General features: G+C 42.1%; 1 protein-coding gene across 12 annotated transcripts in view; it reads left to right on the forward strand.

Moving 5' to 3' along the window:
• The window catches only part of KIAA0232, a 100,942-nt gene that overhangs the window by 50,302 nt on the left and 34,085 nt on the right, over positions 1 to 16,555 (forward strand). For 10 of the 12 annotated variants that reach the window (XM_082462098.1, XM_082462097.1, XM_082462092.1 and 7 more), the window contains exon 3: positions 4,987 to 5,124. In XM_082462098.1, the coding sequence (XP_082318224.1) occupies positions 4,987 to 5,124 (138 nt within the window). Of the gene's footprint in view, positions 1 to 4,986; positions 5,125 to 7,739; positions 15,560 to 16,555 lie in introns of those variants that run through there. The other 2 variants (XM_082462091.1, XM_082462090.1) reach the window with 2 other exon arrangements.

Here is a 16,555-nt window from a genome sequence, read left to right on the forward strand (position 1 = left end):
TATGGAAAAGAATAAAATATGTAGGAATAAATTTAACAAAAGAAGTGTAAGACTTGCACACTAAAAATTATAAAACATCATTGACAGAAATCAAAGAGACCTAATAAATGGAAAAACATTCCATGTTCATGATCAGAAGACTTAATATTGTTAACATAGCAATGCTCCCCAAACCGATCTACAGATTCAAGGCAATCCCTATCAGAATCCCAGCTGCCTTTGTTGCAGAAATTGGCAAGCTGATCCTAAAATTCATACGGAAATGCAGGGGACCCAGAGTAGCCAAAAGAATTTGAAAAAGAAGAACAAAGTTGGAGGACTAACACTTGCCAGTTTTAAAACTTACTGCAAGGCTCCTGTAAGCAAGATGGTTTGATCCTGGCATATATATGGCTGGCCGTATGTAATGGAACTGAGAATTCAGAAATAAACCTTTGTAGTTTCCAACAAGACCATTCAATGGGGGAAAGAATAGTCTTCAACAAAAGGTGCTGGGACAACAGGATAACCACGTGTAAAAGAATGAAGTTGGACTCTTTTATCTCATACCACATACAAATATTAACTCAAGATGGATTATAGACCTAAATGTAAGAGCTAAAAGTGTAAAACTTAGGAGAAAACATAAGAGTAAATCTTCATGACTTGGATTAGGCAATGGTTTCTTAGATACCAAAGCACAAGCAGCCAAAGAAGATATCAATGTATTAACTTCATCACAGTGAAAAACTTTTATACTTCAAAGGACATCATCAAGAAAGTGAAAAGACAACCCATAGAATCAGATAAAATAGGGACTTTCCTGGTGGTCCAGTGGTAAAAAATCCGCCTTCCATTGCAGGGGACTCGGGTTTGATCCCTGGTCATAGAACTAAGATCCCACATGCTGCGGGGCAACTAAGCCTGCGCGCCTCAAACAGAGAGCCTGCCTGCCGCAAACTACAGAGCCTGCGTGCCACAACTAGAGAGAGAAAACCTGCACGCCACAACTAGAAAGAAGCCCGCGCCGCAACAAAAGATCCTGCATGCCTCAGCGAAGATCCCGTGTACCACAACTAAGACCCGACACAGCCAAAAAAATAATAATAATAAAGAAAATAAATAATAAAAAAAATGGATTAGATAAAATATTTGCAAATCATTTATATCTGATAAGGGATGTGTATTCGAATAGATAATTTAAAAATGGGCAAAAGATTTGAATAGACATCTGTCCAAAGAAGATACACAAATGGCCAATAAGCACATTAAAAGGTGCTTAACTTCACTGGTCATTAGGGAAAATGATGAGATACCACTTCATCCTCACTAGGATGGCTAAAATAAAAAACACAGACGATAACAAATGTTGGTGAGGATGTAGAGAAATTAGAATCCTCATATACTTCTGGTGTGATTGTAAAATGGTATAAGCTGCTTTGAAGAATAGTCTGGCAGCTCTTCAAAAGGTTGAATATAGAGTTACCATGTGACTCAGCAATTCCACTCCTAGGAGTATCCCCAACAAGATTGAAAATATGTGTGCATACAAAAACTTGTATATGAGTGTTCATAGCAGTATTATTCACAGTAGCCGAAAGGTGAGAACAATCCAGATGTCCATCAGTGGATGAATGGATAAACAAAATGTGGTACATCCATGCAGTGAAATATTATTTAGTCATAAAAGGGAATGAAGTACTGATACATGCCACAACATGAATGAGCCTTTAAAACGTTACACTAAACAAAAGAAGCCAGGCAGGAAAGGATGTGGATTGTATAATTCCATTTATATGAAATGTCTAGCATAGGAAAATCTATAGAGACAACAGATTAGTAGTTACCAGTGACTTGGGAGAGAGAGGAATGGGAAGTAACTGCTTGTGGGTACAGGGCTTATTTTTGGGGTGATGGAAAATGTTTCAAAATAAGGTAATGGCGGGACTTCCCTGGTGGCGCAGTGGTTAAGAATCCGCCTGCCAATGCAGGGGACATGGGTTCGATCCCTAGTCCAGGAAGATCCCACATGCCGCAGAGCAACTAAGCCCGTACGCCACAACTACTGAGCCTGTGCTCTGGAGCCCGCGAGCCACAACTACTGAGGCCCGTGCGCCTAGCGCCCGAACTCTGAAACAAGAGAAGCCACCGCAATGAGAAGCCCGCGCACAGCAACAAAGAGTAGCCCCCGCTCGCCGCAACCTGAGAAAGCCTGCGTGCGGCAACAAAGACCCAATGCAGCCAAAAATAAATTAATTAAAAAAAATAAGGTAATGGTGATTGTTGCACAACCCTGTGAATTATACTAAAAACCACTGAATTGTATATTTAAAAAGTAAATTCTATGGTATGTGACAAATAAAGCGAGTGCCAGACACGTGTTCTAGGTGAAGAGCTACAGGAACTCTTCTCATTTCTCTATTCTTGACTTACGAGTATTCCATTTAAAAAACGAAAAACTAAAAACAACTTTCCACTGTTAAAGGAGTATGACCTAGTTACAAGAAAAGTTATAGATTCCTATTCCTGCTCACCAAGAGACAAGCTTCTTGGTGGCCTCTTAGTACATTTCTCTCAGACATTTTAATGCACATTAATAGGTGTGCATGTGTATTTTAACCAAAAATGAGATCATACTGTTGTATAAACTACTTCTCTTATATATATTGTGAGTAGCTTCCCATGTCAGTAAATACACTTCATAATCTCTTTAATGGCTGTAATATCTAATTGCCTGGATGAATTATAACTTACTAACCAAGTCCTCCTTATTTGACATTTAGGTTGTTTCTACACGTTTGCTGTTATTGACAGCTATATGATCAACATCACTGTAGCTAAATCTATGCACACTTTGGTGATTTTTTTTCCTTAGGCTAAATTCCTGGAAGTAGAATTATTGATCAAAAGTACATATGCATGTTTAAGATATTTGATATGTATTGTCAAACTGCCCTCCAGAAGGAGTGTGTGTCCATGTGAATTTTGAAAGTCCCTTCTGTCTGTATAATAAAACTTTATTTGGACCTTTGAATGTGTTATTAACCCTGCTGAGCTTTAATATAGCTCCAGTAGTGGACTTCCACCACTGGACCACCAGTGGACTTCCCTGGTGGTCCAGTGGGTAGGACTCCATGCTCCCAACGTGGGGGGCCGGGGTTCAATCCCTGGTTGGGGAACTAGATCCTGCATGCTGCAACTAAAAGATCTCGCATGCCGTAACTAAGACCTGGCGCAGCCAAAATAAAAATAAATAAATAAATAAATATTTAAAAAAAAAATATATATATATATGTAGTTTCAGTAGAGAAACATGTTTATAATGCTGAGTAAAGAGAAAGCCAGTCTCGGCAACTCAAACAGAAAGGAGTCCTGTTTTCAGTAATTACACAGAACTTTTCTACCTTCTTTGTTTTATACGCTGTGAACAATAGAGGAAAATTATAACATTTTCCTCTGTCTTCAGAAGCTTCAAATCTACGTTGTTATGGTTCTGTTTCTGCTCCTGTGAAAGGACAAGCTCTGTCTCCAGAAGATATCGCTGATAAGGAATGTCAGGTTTCAGGTGTCGTCCAGCCAAACACATTAGATAAATGGAAATATACTGAGAGTTCTTACTTGGCCATCAAGCACATTTTCACTTGGCAGATGGAATTGACACCACTCAGCCAGCAAATATGTTTTTCGGGTTCACGAGATCTGCAAACATGCCCAAGAAATTAAATAAAATGTATGTTAATTATGATGAGTACAGAGGGGAGGGGTCCTCCCACTCTTATCTGGTGGCATGAAAGTAATTTTATGTATTTGATCAAAGTAAAGATTGCCTACACAGTTTATGGTATATGATTTGATCCAAGAGATCTTTTGACTTTATTATTATTGTGCTTTTCCTTTCTTCCATCTCATTCATTAATTCATATCTATTTCCTGAGGGCCCACTGTAGGCCAAATATTCTTCTAAGGAGTTTTCTTAATTTTGCCTTTGTCTTTCTTTCTAATCTTTCCCCCCCCCCCTTGTCTGTCCACTGGTTTTAATAATAATTTACCAAATGAAGGGCAAAATGAAGTGGCAAAGCAATTAAAAATACTCAAGTGCCAGTTTAGGGAGGTAAAGTAAACCTACATCTTGGAATATTGTATAACCAAAGAATTTGTAGTAACATGGGGGTAATGTTTACAATGTAAGTTAAGTACAAAATTATACAAATAGTGTGAATTCAATCATGTGTTTTTTTAAAGCATGTGAAAAAGACCAAATGAAGCAGACCAAATTGTTACAATTTTCTCTGGGTGGTAGGATCGTGGATGATTTGCTTTCTTCCTGCTTTTCCAATTTTCCTTAGTTTTTATAACGGGCATATATAATCAAGGGGAAAATAAGCTTAAAATACGTAAAATATTTTATATCTGTTGTTTTTTAGACTGCAAGATATAGGAATGAACCATTCACCTGTTAAATGTTAAAATCTGCTAGTAAGGGACTTCCCTGGCGGTCCAGTGGTTAGGACTTTGCCCTTCAACCGCAGGGGGCACGGGTTCAATTCCTGGGCTGGGAGCTAGGATCCTGTATGCCGTGTGGCGCTGCCGGGGAAAAAAAAAATCTGCTGGTAACATGAACAGTCATTATTGACGAGTGGGAAGTACAGAAAAGAGGACATTTAATTGTGTGTATAGTTTAGAATTTATACTGAAATTTAAATGATAACACTTGAATTTACATGTGAATGAGTTTATTAGCATTTTCTATAAATATAAATGGGTCAGATTTATTGAGATCATAAATCCTAAATAATAATTACTTCAGGAACAGATATCAAAACAATGGATTATTCTGAAGTGTTCTGATTGACAGTGTCCTGTGGTCTCTTAATTTATTAGTGTGTACCAATTTGTGAATGAAAATAATTTGGTAGGGGAATATATGTGTAAGTATGTGGGAAATAATAAGTGTTTGAAACTTGTGATTCAGCGTTGATCATTGAAACTCGCCCAATCTTATTTTAGGAGAATGACATCTTCCTGGGCTGGGAAAAAGGAGCTTATAAGAAATGGGGAAAGAGTAAGAAAAAGTGCTCAGATCTAACTCTAGAAGAAATGAAAAAACAGGCTGCTGTCCAGTGTCTTCGATCTGCTTCTGATGAAGTAAGTTTACATTTGATTTCTAATACTTAGGGGAGAAAAAAAGGAGGCGGTGTTTCTTAAAAGTTTACCGATAATACATCTTGACCAAAAAAAACTTAGAAAAGTAAAGTACTCATTATCTCACCACTGTTATGTAAACATTGTCATTTTTTCCTTTATAGCATTTTTCTATATATATTGAGTTTTATATAATATATTCTTTTTTATGTACTATTGTAATTGGAGAATACATAAAATTTTATATATTTTTTCCCCATTTAACATATATTTCATTTTGTTATTATTGATACATTATCTTTATTCTTTTTAGTGGCTAAGTTATATTTCATCAAATAATATTCTAATAGCCACCTAATATATTCTTTATTACTGGATATTTAGATTGCTCTTGATTTTTTGTTATGCTGTCTAGAATATATTCATGCGTGGCTTTTCCCATGGTATATCTATATATTTTGGATACATTGCTGGAAGTGGGAAAGCAGTTCTAACATTTAAGAACACTATGTTTGCTTGATTCATAATTTTTTGTTTGTTTTTAAGGAAAATATTATAAGATTGTTTTAGTGACCTTTTAACGTTTCATGTAAAATATTTCTTATGTCCTTCAGCATCCTGAAATAACAACATAGTTTTAGAACATAATCGCCTATTTAAATTAATACTCTGATTCTTTGTTACTCACTATACGATATAATCTCTGAGATCATAACTACTTAGAAAATTATTTTGCTTTTACCATGCTATTTGAGATAGTGTGCTTTAAGCACCTTTACAATTCAAAGTTAAATTGAGAAGATTCATACCAGGTGTGTAGAGAAGCTTCCGACCTGCAGAAACTTCCTTCCTAAATTAAGTTATCAGGCGGTCTGATGTTGGGGGTAACCAGCTTTGCTCCATTTGATAATCTGCAGAAGTTCTGTTTTGTCTCCCACGTACCACACACGCCCTTGACAGCTTGTTCAGTGCTTCCCAGCTGTGTGTTCTCATCCTGCTCAGAGTTGTCTGTGGGAGCCCGACTCCCTGGCCTGTGCCCATGGTACCTGGTGCATACCCTCACATCCTAAATGCAGTTGTGCATTTCTGTCTTCCCTTCACGACTGTGCTCCTTGGACGCCAGGACTGTGAGTTCCCCATCTTTGCATCTCCTGGTGCCTAGCGGAGTGAGTGCCTGTCGTGTAGAAGGTCCTGCATTTCTCTTGAATTGAGTTGAACCTCAGTTTCCAAAGAGTCTTCCACTTTCATCCAGTCCTTCTTTTTCCCCTTCCCACTGTTTTCCTCTCCCTCACCCCTTGGATTTTTTTTTAACTTCTGATTTCTTGAAGCTGCTGCCTCATAGACTGTGGGATAGGAATTTGGAAGTTACCACTCATGTGGTTATCTCAGGTACCTTTTTGTTACAAAGAGAAGGAACATAATTAACCTAGTTTAAGAAAAAATGGAAATATACATAAAGGTTACAGGGATATCTCACTGAAACCCAGTGCTGGAAATGCAGCAGCCTGGGGAGTGACCTGAACTGGAAACCAAATGATTGGCAGCCAAAGTCATTTTCTCTAATGACCCACAGTCTCTCATTTGCTTCTCTCTGTGTTTCTGGGTCATTCCCTCTCTACCTGAAGTCTGGCTTTCTCTGCTTCGGCACACGCATGGTGAAAAATTGACCATTCTAGCCCCAGCCCAGCATGACTGCTGAAGTCTGGTACCCAACCCCATTCAGTTGAGGGAGAATCTGATTTGCTAGGCTTGGGCCAGTTGTCCACCTGTGCTTTGATAAGCTGTGGCGAGGGGACAGAGTCGCCTGCAGGTCCACTCCTTCGGCAGGGGCTGAGTGATGGGCAGTCCTCAGAGAAAAGGGGGTGGTTGGACAGGTACCCAAAAGGGGTTTTCTGTGTGACACTGAAGGGGCTAATAGATTGGTAAAGGAATTCAGAGCTTTTAAAGGAATTGAAAATGGAGATGGTTTTTAAAAGTGAGAGGTTAGTTCAGGTAAATTCTTTGAGCAAAATCCAAAAAAGCTACTGCTGAGTCATGGTTGGGAGGAAAATATGAGTAGGGAGTTTCAATCTGGGAAAGGATCTTATTTCTGCTTTGGACCAAAGTTGCTGAGAAATGACTCTAGCCTTCGACTCATGGTGAAGTGGACTGAAAAACAAGGACAGCTGAAATCAACTGTGGGCGAAGGGGGAGCACAGGCACCTTGTTGTGTGCAGTGCAAGACCCTGCTCCTCCGACAGCTTTTGGAGTGTGTGTAATTCATCCTAGCTGAGCTTGATGTGTGCCAACAAAGAACTTGGTGTCAGGTAGAAACAGTGCAGGGGAGGAGAGTGGCTTGCACAGATACTTGATTCTTTAAGTTGTTGCTTTAGAAAATGCTTTCCTTTGCCTGGCAAAGGCAGGATTTTTGTTTTCAAACCCAATGAAGCATATTTGTCCTAACTCTTTCTTTCTCATTTCATTAAAAATTATTGCGTTCTTTTTCCTAATAAGGATTGTTTTTTTAATCTTACCAAATTAAAGTCGGCTGAGGAAGTGAATGTGCCAGTCATACACCAGGAGCTCAGCCGAGTGCCTGGGGACAGAGTGAAAAGGAAGTAGGAAGTCCTCAAGACCCCGAGCCGCCTGCTGTGTGTGCATCAGCGCACAGCCCCCTTAAGACAGCTCACCTGGCTCTTGGGAGCCAGTGGAAAGAAGTTGAAAAGAACCCTCTCTAACTATGGCCTGTAACAATGGAAAGGATTCACTGTGGTCACTTATGAAACTGTAGGCTGGTTTTTTTTTTCTAGAATCTGCCTGGTGGCTTCAGTGAAAAGAAGAGAGCAAAGAAGGCCCTATGTAGGAAATTATAATGCAGAGTTCTATTTTATCTTATATTTTTGCCACAGTGAATGTTTGCACATGGGTGTGTTGTTCATTCCCTAAATACTGAGGATGGTAACGTTTGCGATTCTGTGCTTTGCTTTCCCACCCAGTTCTAATGCCAACTTAGACCCCTTCTTCGTGCAGCTCTGTGTAGTCACTACTAATTGATCAGAGTCAAAAGCCACTAACAGGTTTACAGTCTAATTGCTTAAAATGTTAATGACATAATCACAAGACAATAACATAGGTGATGCTATCACTGTATTAGGTAGGTAGGTAGAGGTGATGTTTTGCGTTACATGTGAGATGAATTCTTTTCTTGTTACTTTCGTGTGTGCATGTGTGACTGTTACAGCTACAATATTAGCTGTTATCAGACTCTTCGCTGCGCCATGGTTTAAATAGAATGGTTGACTTCTCTGACTGCAGTTCTACATTCCTGTGGTGTGATGCTGTGCCTCCACTTAATCCTTGCATCAAGTTGTACCCACATTTCAGCATGTCTCTGAACCCGCTCAGCCCAATATTTATCTGAGAAACGTCACCAAAACCATAAGGAAACTCAGTTATGTCCGAATTTAATTTTATACATTGATGATAGTTTGGCAACACCCGTGAACATCTGTGAGCCATTGTTTATTCCTGTTGGGGACCATGACCTTTAATGGGCTTTGTTGTTTGTTAAGTCCCAGCTGAAACTGCCTTTGCTAATACTCTTCGTTTAAACATGCAAATAACATGGAATTCTCTGGTACTCATTTTTTGCTATAACATTTTGCATTTGCTTTGAGTGCAGTTAGTAATGGGGTCTGTAAATAAGAACGGTGCTGTGACTCAGCGATAGGTCACTCAGACCTCCCCCAGGTGGGCATTTTATAGTTATGTGATGTTATCCTAAGTTGTTCTGTTTCTGTTACCAGTGGACATGGCACATGCCTGATGTGGTTACATATATCCACACCTCCCTTTCTCCCTTTTAAAAACATAAAAAGTGGAACTGTGCCAACTGTTGTGTTTTGAATCCTCAAGTTTACTTGGTTCTGTTTTCTCTTTCCCCAGAGTTGGAGCTTTTCATATTGCTTTGTTTTTGTTTTTAATAATTAGTTATATTTCTGTTTTATTTTTATTGAGCTCCTTAAAACTGAATCAGAGCTAGTATTTCACCTCCCATTTTGGGAATGGTTAGAATATTAGAAACTCAACAAGGCCCTGTTTGGGGAATAAAGTTAGGAGGCAATGATAACTTATTTCAATTAAGTTAGTCTTGAAAGTAACAGCACTGCAACTTACCCTGGGTAACTGACTTGATCTGTGGTTATTTAAAGAGTCTTGTAGAGGATTTATGTCCTCGGTACAGTGAAGTCTTATTGCAACTGCTCATATTTTCACATTCAGCTAAGTTCACCAGTAAAATTCTTTTTGCCAGTAAAAGTACATAGTACATCTCAATATTTTGCGTATGTATTGTTTATATGCTGTACAGGGTTGTATATAAAAAAACATGTAAAGTCATTTATGGCAATTTACTTTCAAGGTTAATTTTGACCATATACATTGTTTCTTTGCATGCTGACATTTGAACTTATCCATTCTGGATAAGGAGCATCAAGACAGTGATAACTAATATTTACTGAGCCCTTAAATGTGTGCAGTACCCGTCTGGGTGCGCTGTCTACGTTGTAAGAGGTGATGCTGTGCTTCCTCTACAGGCCAGACCCCTGAGAAGCCAGTGGTTATTAAAGCCAGGAATGCTCACAATTGCTGTGTTGTCACAGCCAACCCTGCCTGAGGAAGCCTAGGCCTTATCTCCTTGGGCATAGATAGAGCTGGGCATTCAAGGAAGCCTGTAGGCCGTTATGAGGGCTTTGGCTTTTCCTCTGAGAAGCCTTGAAAGTTGGAGAGTTTGGAGCAGAGGGCCGATGTAACTTGACTTAAATGCTGATAAGGTGCTGCTGGCTGCTGCCTTCAAGAGTAGATGGGGGACTTCCCTGGTGGTGCAGTGGTTAAGAATCCGCCTGCCAATGCAGGGGACACGGGTTTGAGCCCTGGTCTGGGAAGATCCCACATGCCGTGGAGCAGCTAGGCCCGTGCGCCACAACTACTGAGCCTGCGCTCTAGAGCTCGCGAGCCACAACTACTGAGCCCGCATGCCACAACTACTGAAGCCCGCGTGCCTAGAGCCCGTGCTCCGCAACAAGAGAAGCCACAGAAATGAGAAGCCTGCGCACCGCAACGAAGAGTAGCCCCTGCTCGCCGCAAATAGAGAAAGCCTGTGTGCAGCCATGAAGACCAAACACAGACAAAAAAAATAAATAAATTAATTAAAAAAAAAAAAAAAGAGTAGATAGATGGGTTGGGGCGAGGCAGGGTAGATGGAGGGGCAGAGGCAGATGCAGAGAAAGCAGGTAAGGAGCTATTACCTTATTAGTGCAGCTGTTACCTTAGTATTAGTCCAGAAGGCCGATGAGGGCGAGACCTTGTTAGTTTCTAAATGTATTTTGAAGGTAGAGCTGACAAGATTGGATGTAGGGTGGAGGAAGAGGGCAGAGTCAGAGAAGATAGCCAAGGTTTTTGGGCTGAGCAACTGCAAGAAAGGAATCTTCATTTACTGAGGAAAAGGAAATTGGGGAAGAAACACTAATTTGTGGGTGGATGGGTATGAGTTAGGATTTGAACGTGAGATGCCTGTGAGAGAGAGCCAGTGGAGGTTTTGAAAACGCAGTTGGATATGCGTGTCTGGGGTTGATGGGCTGGGTGGTTTGGGGGAGGAGATTGAACAATAGACCACTTGCTTGTTTGGCCAGAGCTTGCCGTCTGGCGTGTCTCCAGGGGCTGAGTAGGACGCTAAATGAATGAGGCGATGGGGAGTGGGTTGGCCTGTGGGAAACACCGTCCCGGTGGTGCCAGGTCTTCTCTCTTTTTAGAAAAGGTAGAAAGTTGGGATTTTTATCGGAAATTTCCTACAGTATTAAATGCTGAAAGTGAGGGTGTGGAAAAGGAAACGAGTGGGAGGGGCTGCTCTAAAAATCTGAGGATGAGGTGAGCAAAAGGACATAAAAAGAGGCATACGTGGGGGTTATGGAGTGGGGTGTGACAGACCGAGTGCGTGAGGGCGGGAAGTCAGACGCAGGGAGGGACAGAGACCAGAACAGTGCGCACCTGTGCACGTGGCTTGAGAAACACATAATTATGCAAACAGCTTGAGCCCCACAAGTGCCCTTTCCTCGTGGCACTTCTCTCCATCTCTCTCCGAGGTTACCAGTGCTCTGAACTTGGTTTTCCTCTCTCCCGTGCACATCTTTACACTTTTACTAAATGTTGTTCGAGGGGATACACAAATGTGTGACTGTTTTGCATGTTAGCTTTATATGAATGGTATCATACTCTATGTATTTTGTAACTTGCTTCTTTTAGTTAACATTTTGAAAGATTTATCTATGTTACTAGTATGATCTTATAATTTCTCTTCACCGCTAAATGTCCATTGTAACACTGTAAAGCTATTTATTCTTCTGGTAATGGACCTTTCAGTTGTTTCCCAGTTTTTATTGTTATAAAGAACACAGCAAGGACCGTTCTTGTGCTCCCACCCTTGTGCATATGTACAGTGCCTTTTCTAGAGTATATACTTAGGCATCAGACTGCTACATTAAAGTCAGTTGTTTTTTTCACCATTTTAGCATCACAGGCTTGCGTATCTGATGAAAGCTATGGACCTAACCAGAAAGATTATCTTTTCTAATATGCCTCCTTGGCCTATAGTAGGTGTGCAGTAATATTTATCCATTACATACTTCCCTCCTCCTCTATACCACATTCTAGAGAGGGAATATAAATAAGAGCTGGAGGCAAGCCATTGGGTAGATTTTTGTAGATCCTCCTGTGTTTAACGATGGGAATCACAGCCCTCATGCAGGTGCCTTGGCAGAGACAGCCTTTTGTTTGTTTGGATTTTTTGTTTAAAACTTATCCTTAAATGGCTGTAGGCCATGGATGTTTATTCCATCCTCGTAGCCACGTGCCCCACTGCTTCCTATTGCATTATACCTGGGTGTCACATGTTTGTATTACTTCCCTGGCCACTGAAGACATGAGTTTATGAACCCTGGTATATATTCTCAGTTGTCTTACTGGTGCTCTTTTGTTTATTGACTTAACAAGTCTGTGGGTTGGGTAGGGCTCAGCTGGGAGGTTCTTTTGCTGGTCTGTTTTTTTTTTTTTTTTTAACTATTGATATATATATATATTTTAATATTTATTTATTTGGCTGTGCTGGGTCTTAGTTGGCGCGTGCGGGATCTTCATTGCTGCACGCGGGATCTTTTAGTTGCGGCATGCAGGCTCTTAGTTGTGGCGTGTGGGATCTAGTTCCCTGACCAGGGATCGAACCCAGCCCCCCTGCATTGGGAGCACGGAGTCTTAGCGACTGGACCTCTAGGGAAGTCCCCCTGGTCTTGTTTGTTTGTTTTTAAAATAAATTTATTTATTTTTATTTTTGGCTGTGTTGGGTCTTCGTTGCTGTGCGCGGGCTTTCTCTAGCTGCAGCTAGCGGGGGCCACTCTTCGTTGCGGTGCGCGGGCTTCTCATTGTCATGATTTCTCTTGTTGCAGAGCACAGGCTCTAGGCACGTGGGCTTCAGTAGTGGTGCAGGCTCAGTAGTTGTGGTGCACGGGCTTATTTGCTCCGTGGCATGTGGGGTCTTCCTGGGCCAGGGATCGAACCCGTGTCCCCTGCATTGGCAGGCGGATTCTTAACCACTGCGCCACCAGGGAAGCCCCCGCTGGTCTTGTTTGAGGTCTCGTACCGTTGCAGTCGTTGGCAGCTGGGACCGGAACATCCAAGATTGCTCTCTTAGCTTGTCTGGCACCTCAGGAGGGATAGCTAGGAGCTGTGACCTTCTCCGCGTGGCTAGCTTAGGCTTCTGTCTAGGGCAGATGGAGCCCAGGAGTTAGCATTCCGAGAGGGCATGCGTCACAGTTGCTAGTGTCTCACTGAGGAATCCTAGCACATTTGGGGGAGGGGCCTACACTAGGGGTGAGTGCCAGGAGTCGTGGCTCACTGAGGGTACCAGGCTTTCCCCGTCCTGACAGGTACTTTCGTGACAGATGGAAACCAGACGGGCTTGGGACACCAGGCACCTCTGAGGGAAAGCATGAGATACCATGATGAAAACTGGGGACTAAATGAAAGTTGGCAAATTGTTGAATCCCCATCCCTTTCTTCTCCCTGTCTGCCAGAACTCTGAAGATTGGGGAATTTCTCTCTGAGGAAAAGGTTGCTGCAAAGAAGAAACAATCCAAGGGACAAGATGATCTCTTGAAAATTCTAAACATGATAATAGGAATGAAAGAACTCAACAGAAGGGTTGGAAGGTATAGCTGAGGAAATCTCCCAGGAAGTAAAACCAAAAAACGAAGATATGGTAAATAGGAAAGAAAAAAAAAATTAGGGGACCAATACAAGAAGTTCAAAACCCAGCTATTTGGAAGTGTCATTGGTATGCTCCCATTTTCCAGCTGTGAAAAGTAAGGCTTTGCTAGGTGACTGGCTTAAGGGGGGTCATGTGGCTAACCCTGAGGTGAAGTTCAAACCCACGTCTCTTTGACTCCCAGCGGCACGGACCAGGCGGTTGAGTGCCCCTGAGTACCACATTGGTTAACGATCACAGGGTTGGTGTGGAGCTGCCTGTCACGCATTTAGGCAATATCCAGTCCCGAAGGGTTCTCCATAAAAGATTAACCTTTGAGATGATTTAACATAGCTACAGAAGCCTTTGACTCCGGAGAGGAGAGAGAATGAGGCAGAATGAGTCAGATTGCCTTTGTTTCCTTGATGCTGATGATTAAGGTCAGTAGTTGAGAAGGATGGGAAGCACAGAGAGGGGGGAGAAGCATTGGAAATGCTGTGGTATGGGAAATGATAGAAGTTTATCAGGGAACAAATAAAAAATCTTTCCCAGAAGCAGTGGGGCAGTAGCTGCAGTGTTTGACCTGGGCCGCGTCATCACGAAAGTGTGTGGCTCCACGCTGTAGCCTAGGAGAGGGAAGGCAGCGGTGCCGGCAGCGTGGAGTCCCGGCAGGACCCAGAGGACTTTGCGGTATCTGGGTCAGGTTAGTTACCCTTCCTGCTCCTCCACCCTCAAACTCAAGTCAGAGCCAAAACTCAAGGCATTTTAAAAGCAGTGAATCCAAAAATGAGACTCTGGGAAGTGAGAAACGTATCGACAGTCTAGAGGGGGCACCAGTATTCAGGTGACTCATGTGACAGGCACTCTGAGAGGCGCCTCACACGCACATCACCTTAGTTTACCCTCGGGAATCTTGAGAGGGAGGTGTTGAGGGACGAGGAGCGGCGCTGCACCCCACTGCCCAGTGAGTATGGGCAAGGCAGGAGTGCGGGCCCAGATACATTGCCCCCGGCCATCTCCCAACTGTGAGAAGTGACAGTTATTCGAGAGTAAACTCCCTGAGGGTAGGGAGCTCATCTCTGCGGGTGTCCTGCCTGGCCGTGGGGGCCCTGCCCATTTGCTGAGCGAGTGAGTGAGTGAGTGAGAAGTACACGAGTGAATGGTCGTGTGTCTGGAGGACCGCTTATTGAACGTCTCCTGAAAAGTGCCCGGCTCCGTGTGTGCGCCCCCCGGTGTTCAGATTTGGATACCATAACTTGAATTTTAGAGTGCTCCTGTGGTTTGCAGAGCAGCTTCTCATGTTGGTTTGGTATTGGGAGGTAAGTGGGTATTACCCATCTTACAGCTGAGAAAAGCAGTTCATGAGTTAAGCGGTAGAATGTCAGTGTTTTTTCACCTACGGCATTGTTTCCCCTTAGGTTGTCACTAAAATATGAGTATAATGTACTGCAGGCTCTCAGTATTCTTGAATGCCCTTGTGGATATGGTATACTGTTAAAATATGATTAATAAAATTATCTAGTACTTAATATCATAGTTGGGAAAATGGATAAAATTTCTCATTAACAGCACCAAATCGACACTTCAGAATGCCTGCCAGGAGATGACAGAGTCCAGTGCTGCTTCTGACACCCCTTTTTGTTGCTCAGTTTACTATTATGATAACCCAGAGTGGTCTAATGATTTTTTTGAAAAAATACAATTATGATGCTGCAGGAATCAAGGAAGACAGAAGCGGGGTCGGTAGAGCTTGCTCTTGTGTGCAGGGTTAAGGACTAAGCGTGTTGTCTATTTTCCATTTATATATGAGAGCAAATGTATATACTTCTAAGCTGCATTACTATCCCGAACAGCTAAATTTTACAGTTGCTTGGAAGTGATTTCCAAGACAAAGCGTAAAAAGTAACATCTGCTGACTATTGTAATGAGCGCTCTATGGAGAATGGTAGGTGGCCCGCCGTTGCAGAGGATCGAGCAGAGTCGAATAAGCAATCCCCAGGGCTTGGTGTTCTGCCCTGGAGACTGGCACCGGCTTTAGAAACACAGTGACACAGGCTTGCTGTACAGACCAGCGTGCAGCCGCGAGTCAGCTGACACCGGTGTTAGGTTCATGGTCTGGAGGAAGTGGAATAAAACGGCCATACTCATCACACCTTGAACATTATGGTAAGCAGAGTCTTTCCGATGGAATTGTGTAGTCAGAGTTGTGCTTATGACTAATATCTGCCATGGTTTTTAGGAGTTTTTAAGGAAAGGACAGCTCTCCTCTGGCCCATTTCCCTTTCTTCTTTTGTCCTGTCTCCTGTTAAAAGCTGTGATATGATGTGGATAGACTGTAACTATCAATGTTTACAATTAGCTGTTTTCATTGTAATCTTTCTTGCTGCTCAAACTGTGTAACTGCGGTTTCGTGTTGAGGATATCTGTAATACTTTGCTGAGTCATTTTGGGTGAAGTGAATGGGGTAGCGTCTATTTTTAGCCCCTCAAGGCCCTGTGAGGACGACAGGAGGCCGAGTCCTGTGCGTCTGTTCGGGTTGTGACCACCTAGAGAGGCTCGATTCCAGTTTAAATAGGGCTTTCAGCCACTGAATAAGTAAAAAGTTCCTAGGAAATAACACGGTCCCTTTTTTTGTACCTTATAAAAGATTTTTCTTTCCTCCTGTGAGAAATAGAGAATTTTAAAAGTTTAAAAGTCTACGTAGTAAAAGATTTGCTTATGCCTGTTTCCATCATTCATTTTTCTTTAGAGTTTGGCTCTTATTCTTTTTCTCCCAATTTCAGACTCTTCCATGCACTCTCCTTAAATTTTACCCCAGTTCTGTACAGAGGCTAATACCCTATTCATGACCCTTAAAGTAAGGCTTTCACATTCGCTTGCAGTAATGACATATGTTTTCCACCTGCTCTGTTTGTTCCAGTCATGAGTGTTCACTTTAAGAGAAAAAAAAAAGTCACCTGTTTTCTTTAGACCATGTACTCCCAGAGGATCACAAGGAGATTTTTGTGATTTTAATTTGTATTGAGTCTCGTACAAGCCCTTGCTCGTACAGATATTGAATAATGGTTTTGACAGTGACTGACTTTTATCCGTAAGATGGGCATTTAGGTCCTTAGGCTCCCCCGTGAGCAAGATGCTGTATCCCTGGGAAGACAGAAGCCT

This window comes from Balaenoptera physalus (genome assembly GCF_965194825.1).
Source record: "Balaenoptera physalus genome assembly, chromosome: 5".
Taxonomy (NCBI): Eukaryota; Metazoa; Chordata; class Mammalia; order Artiodactyla; family Balaenopteridae; genus Balaenoptera; species Balaenoptera physalus.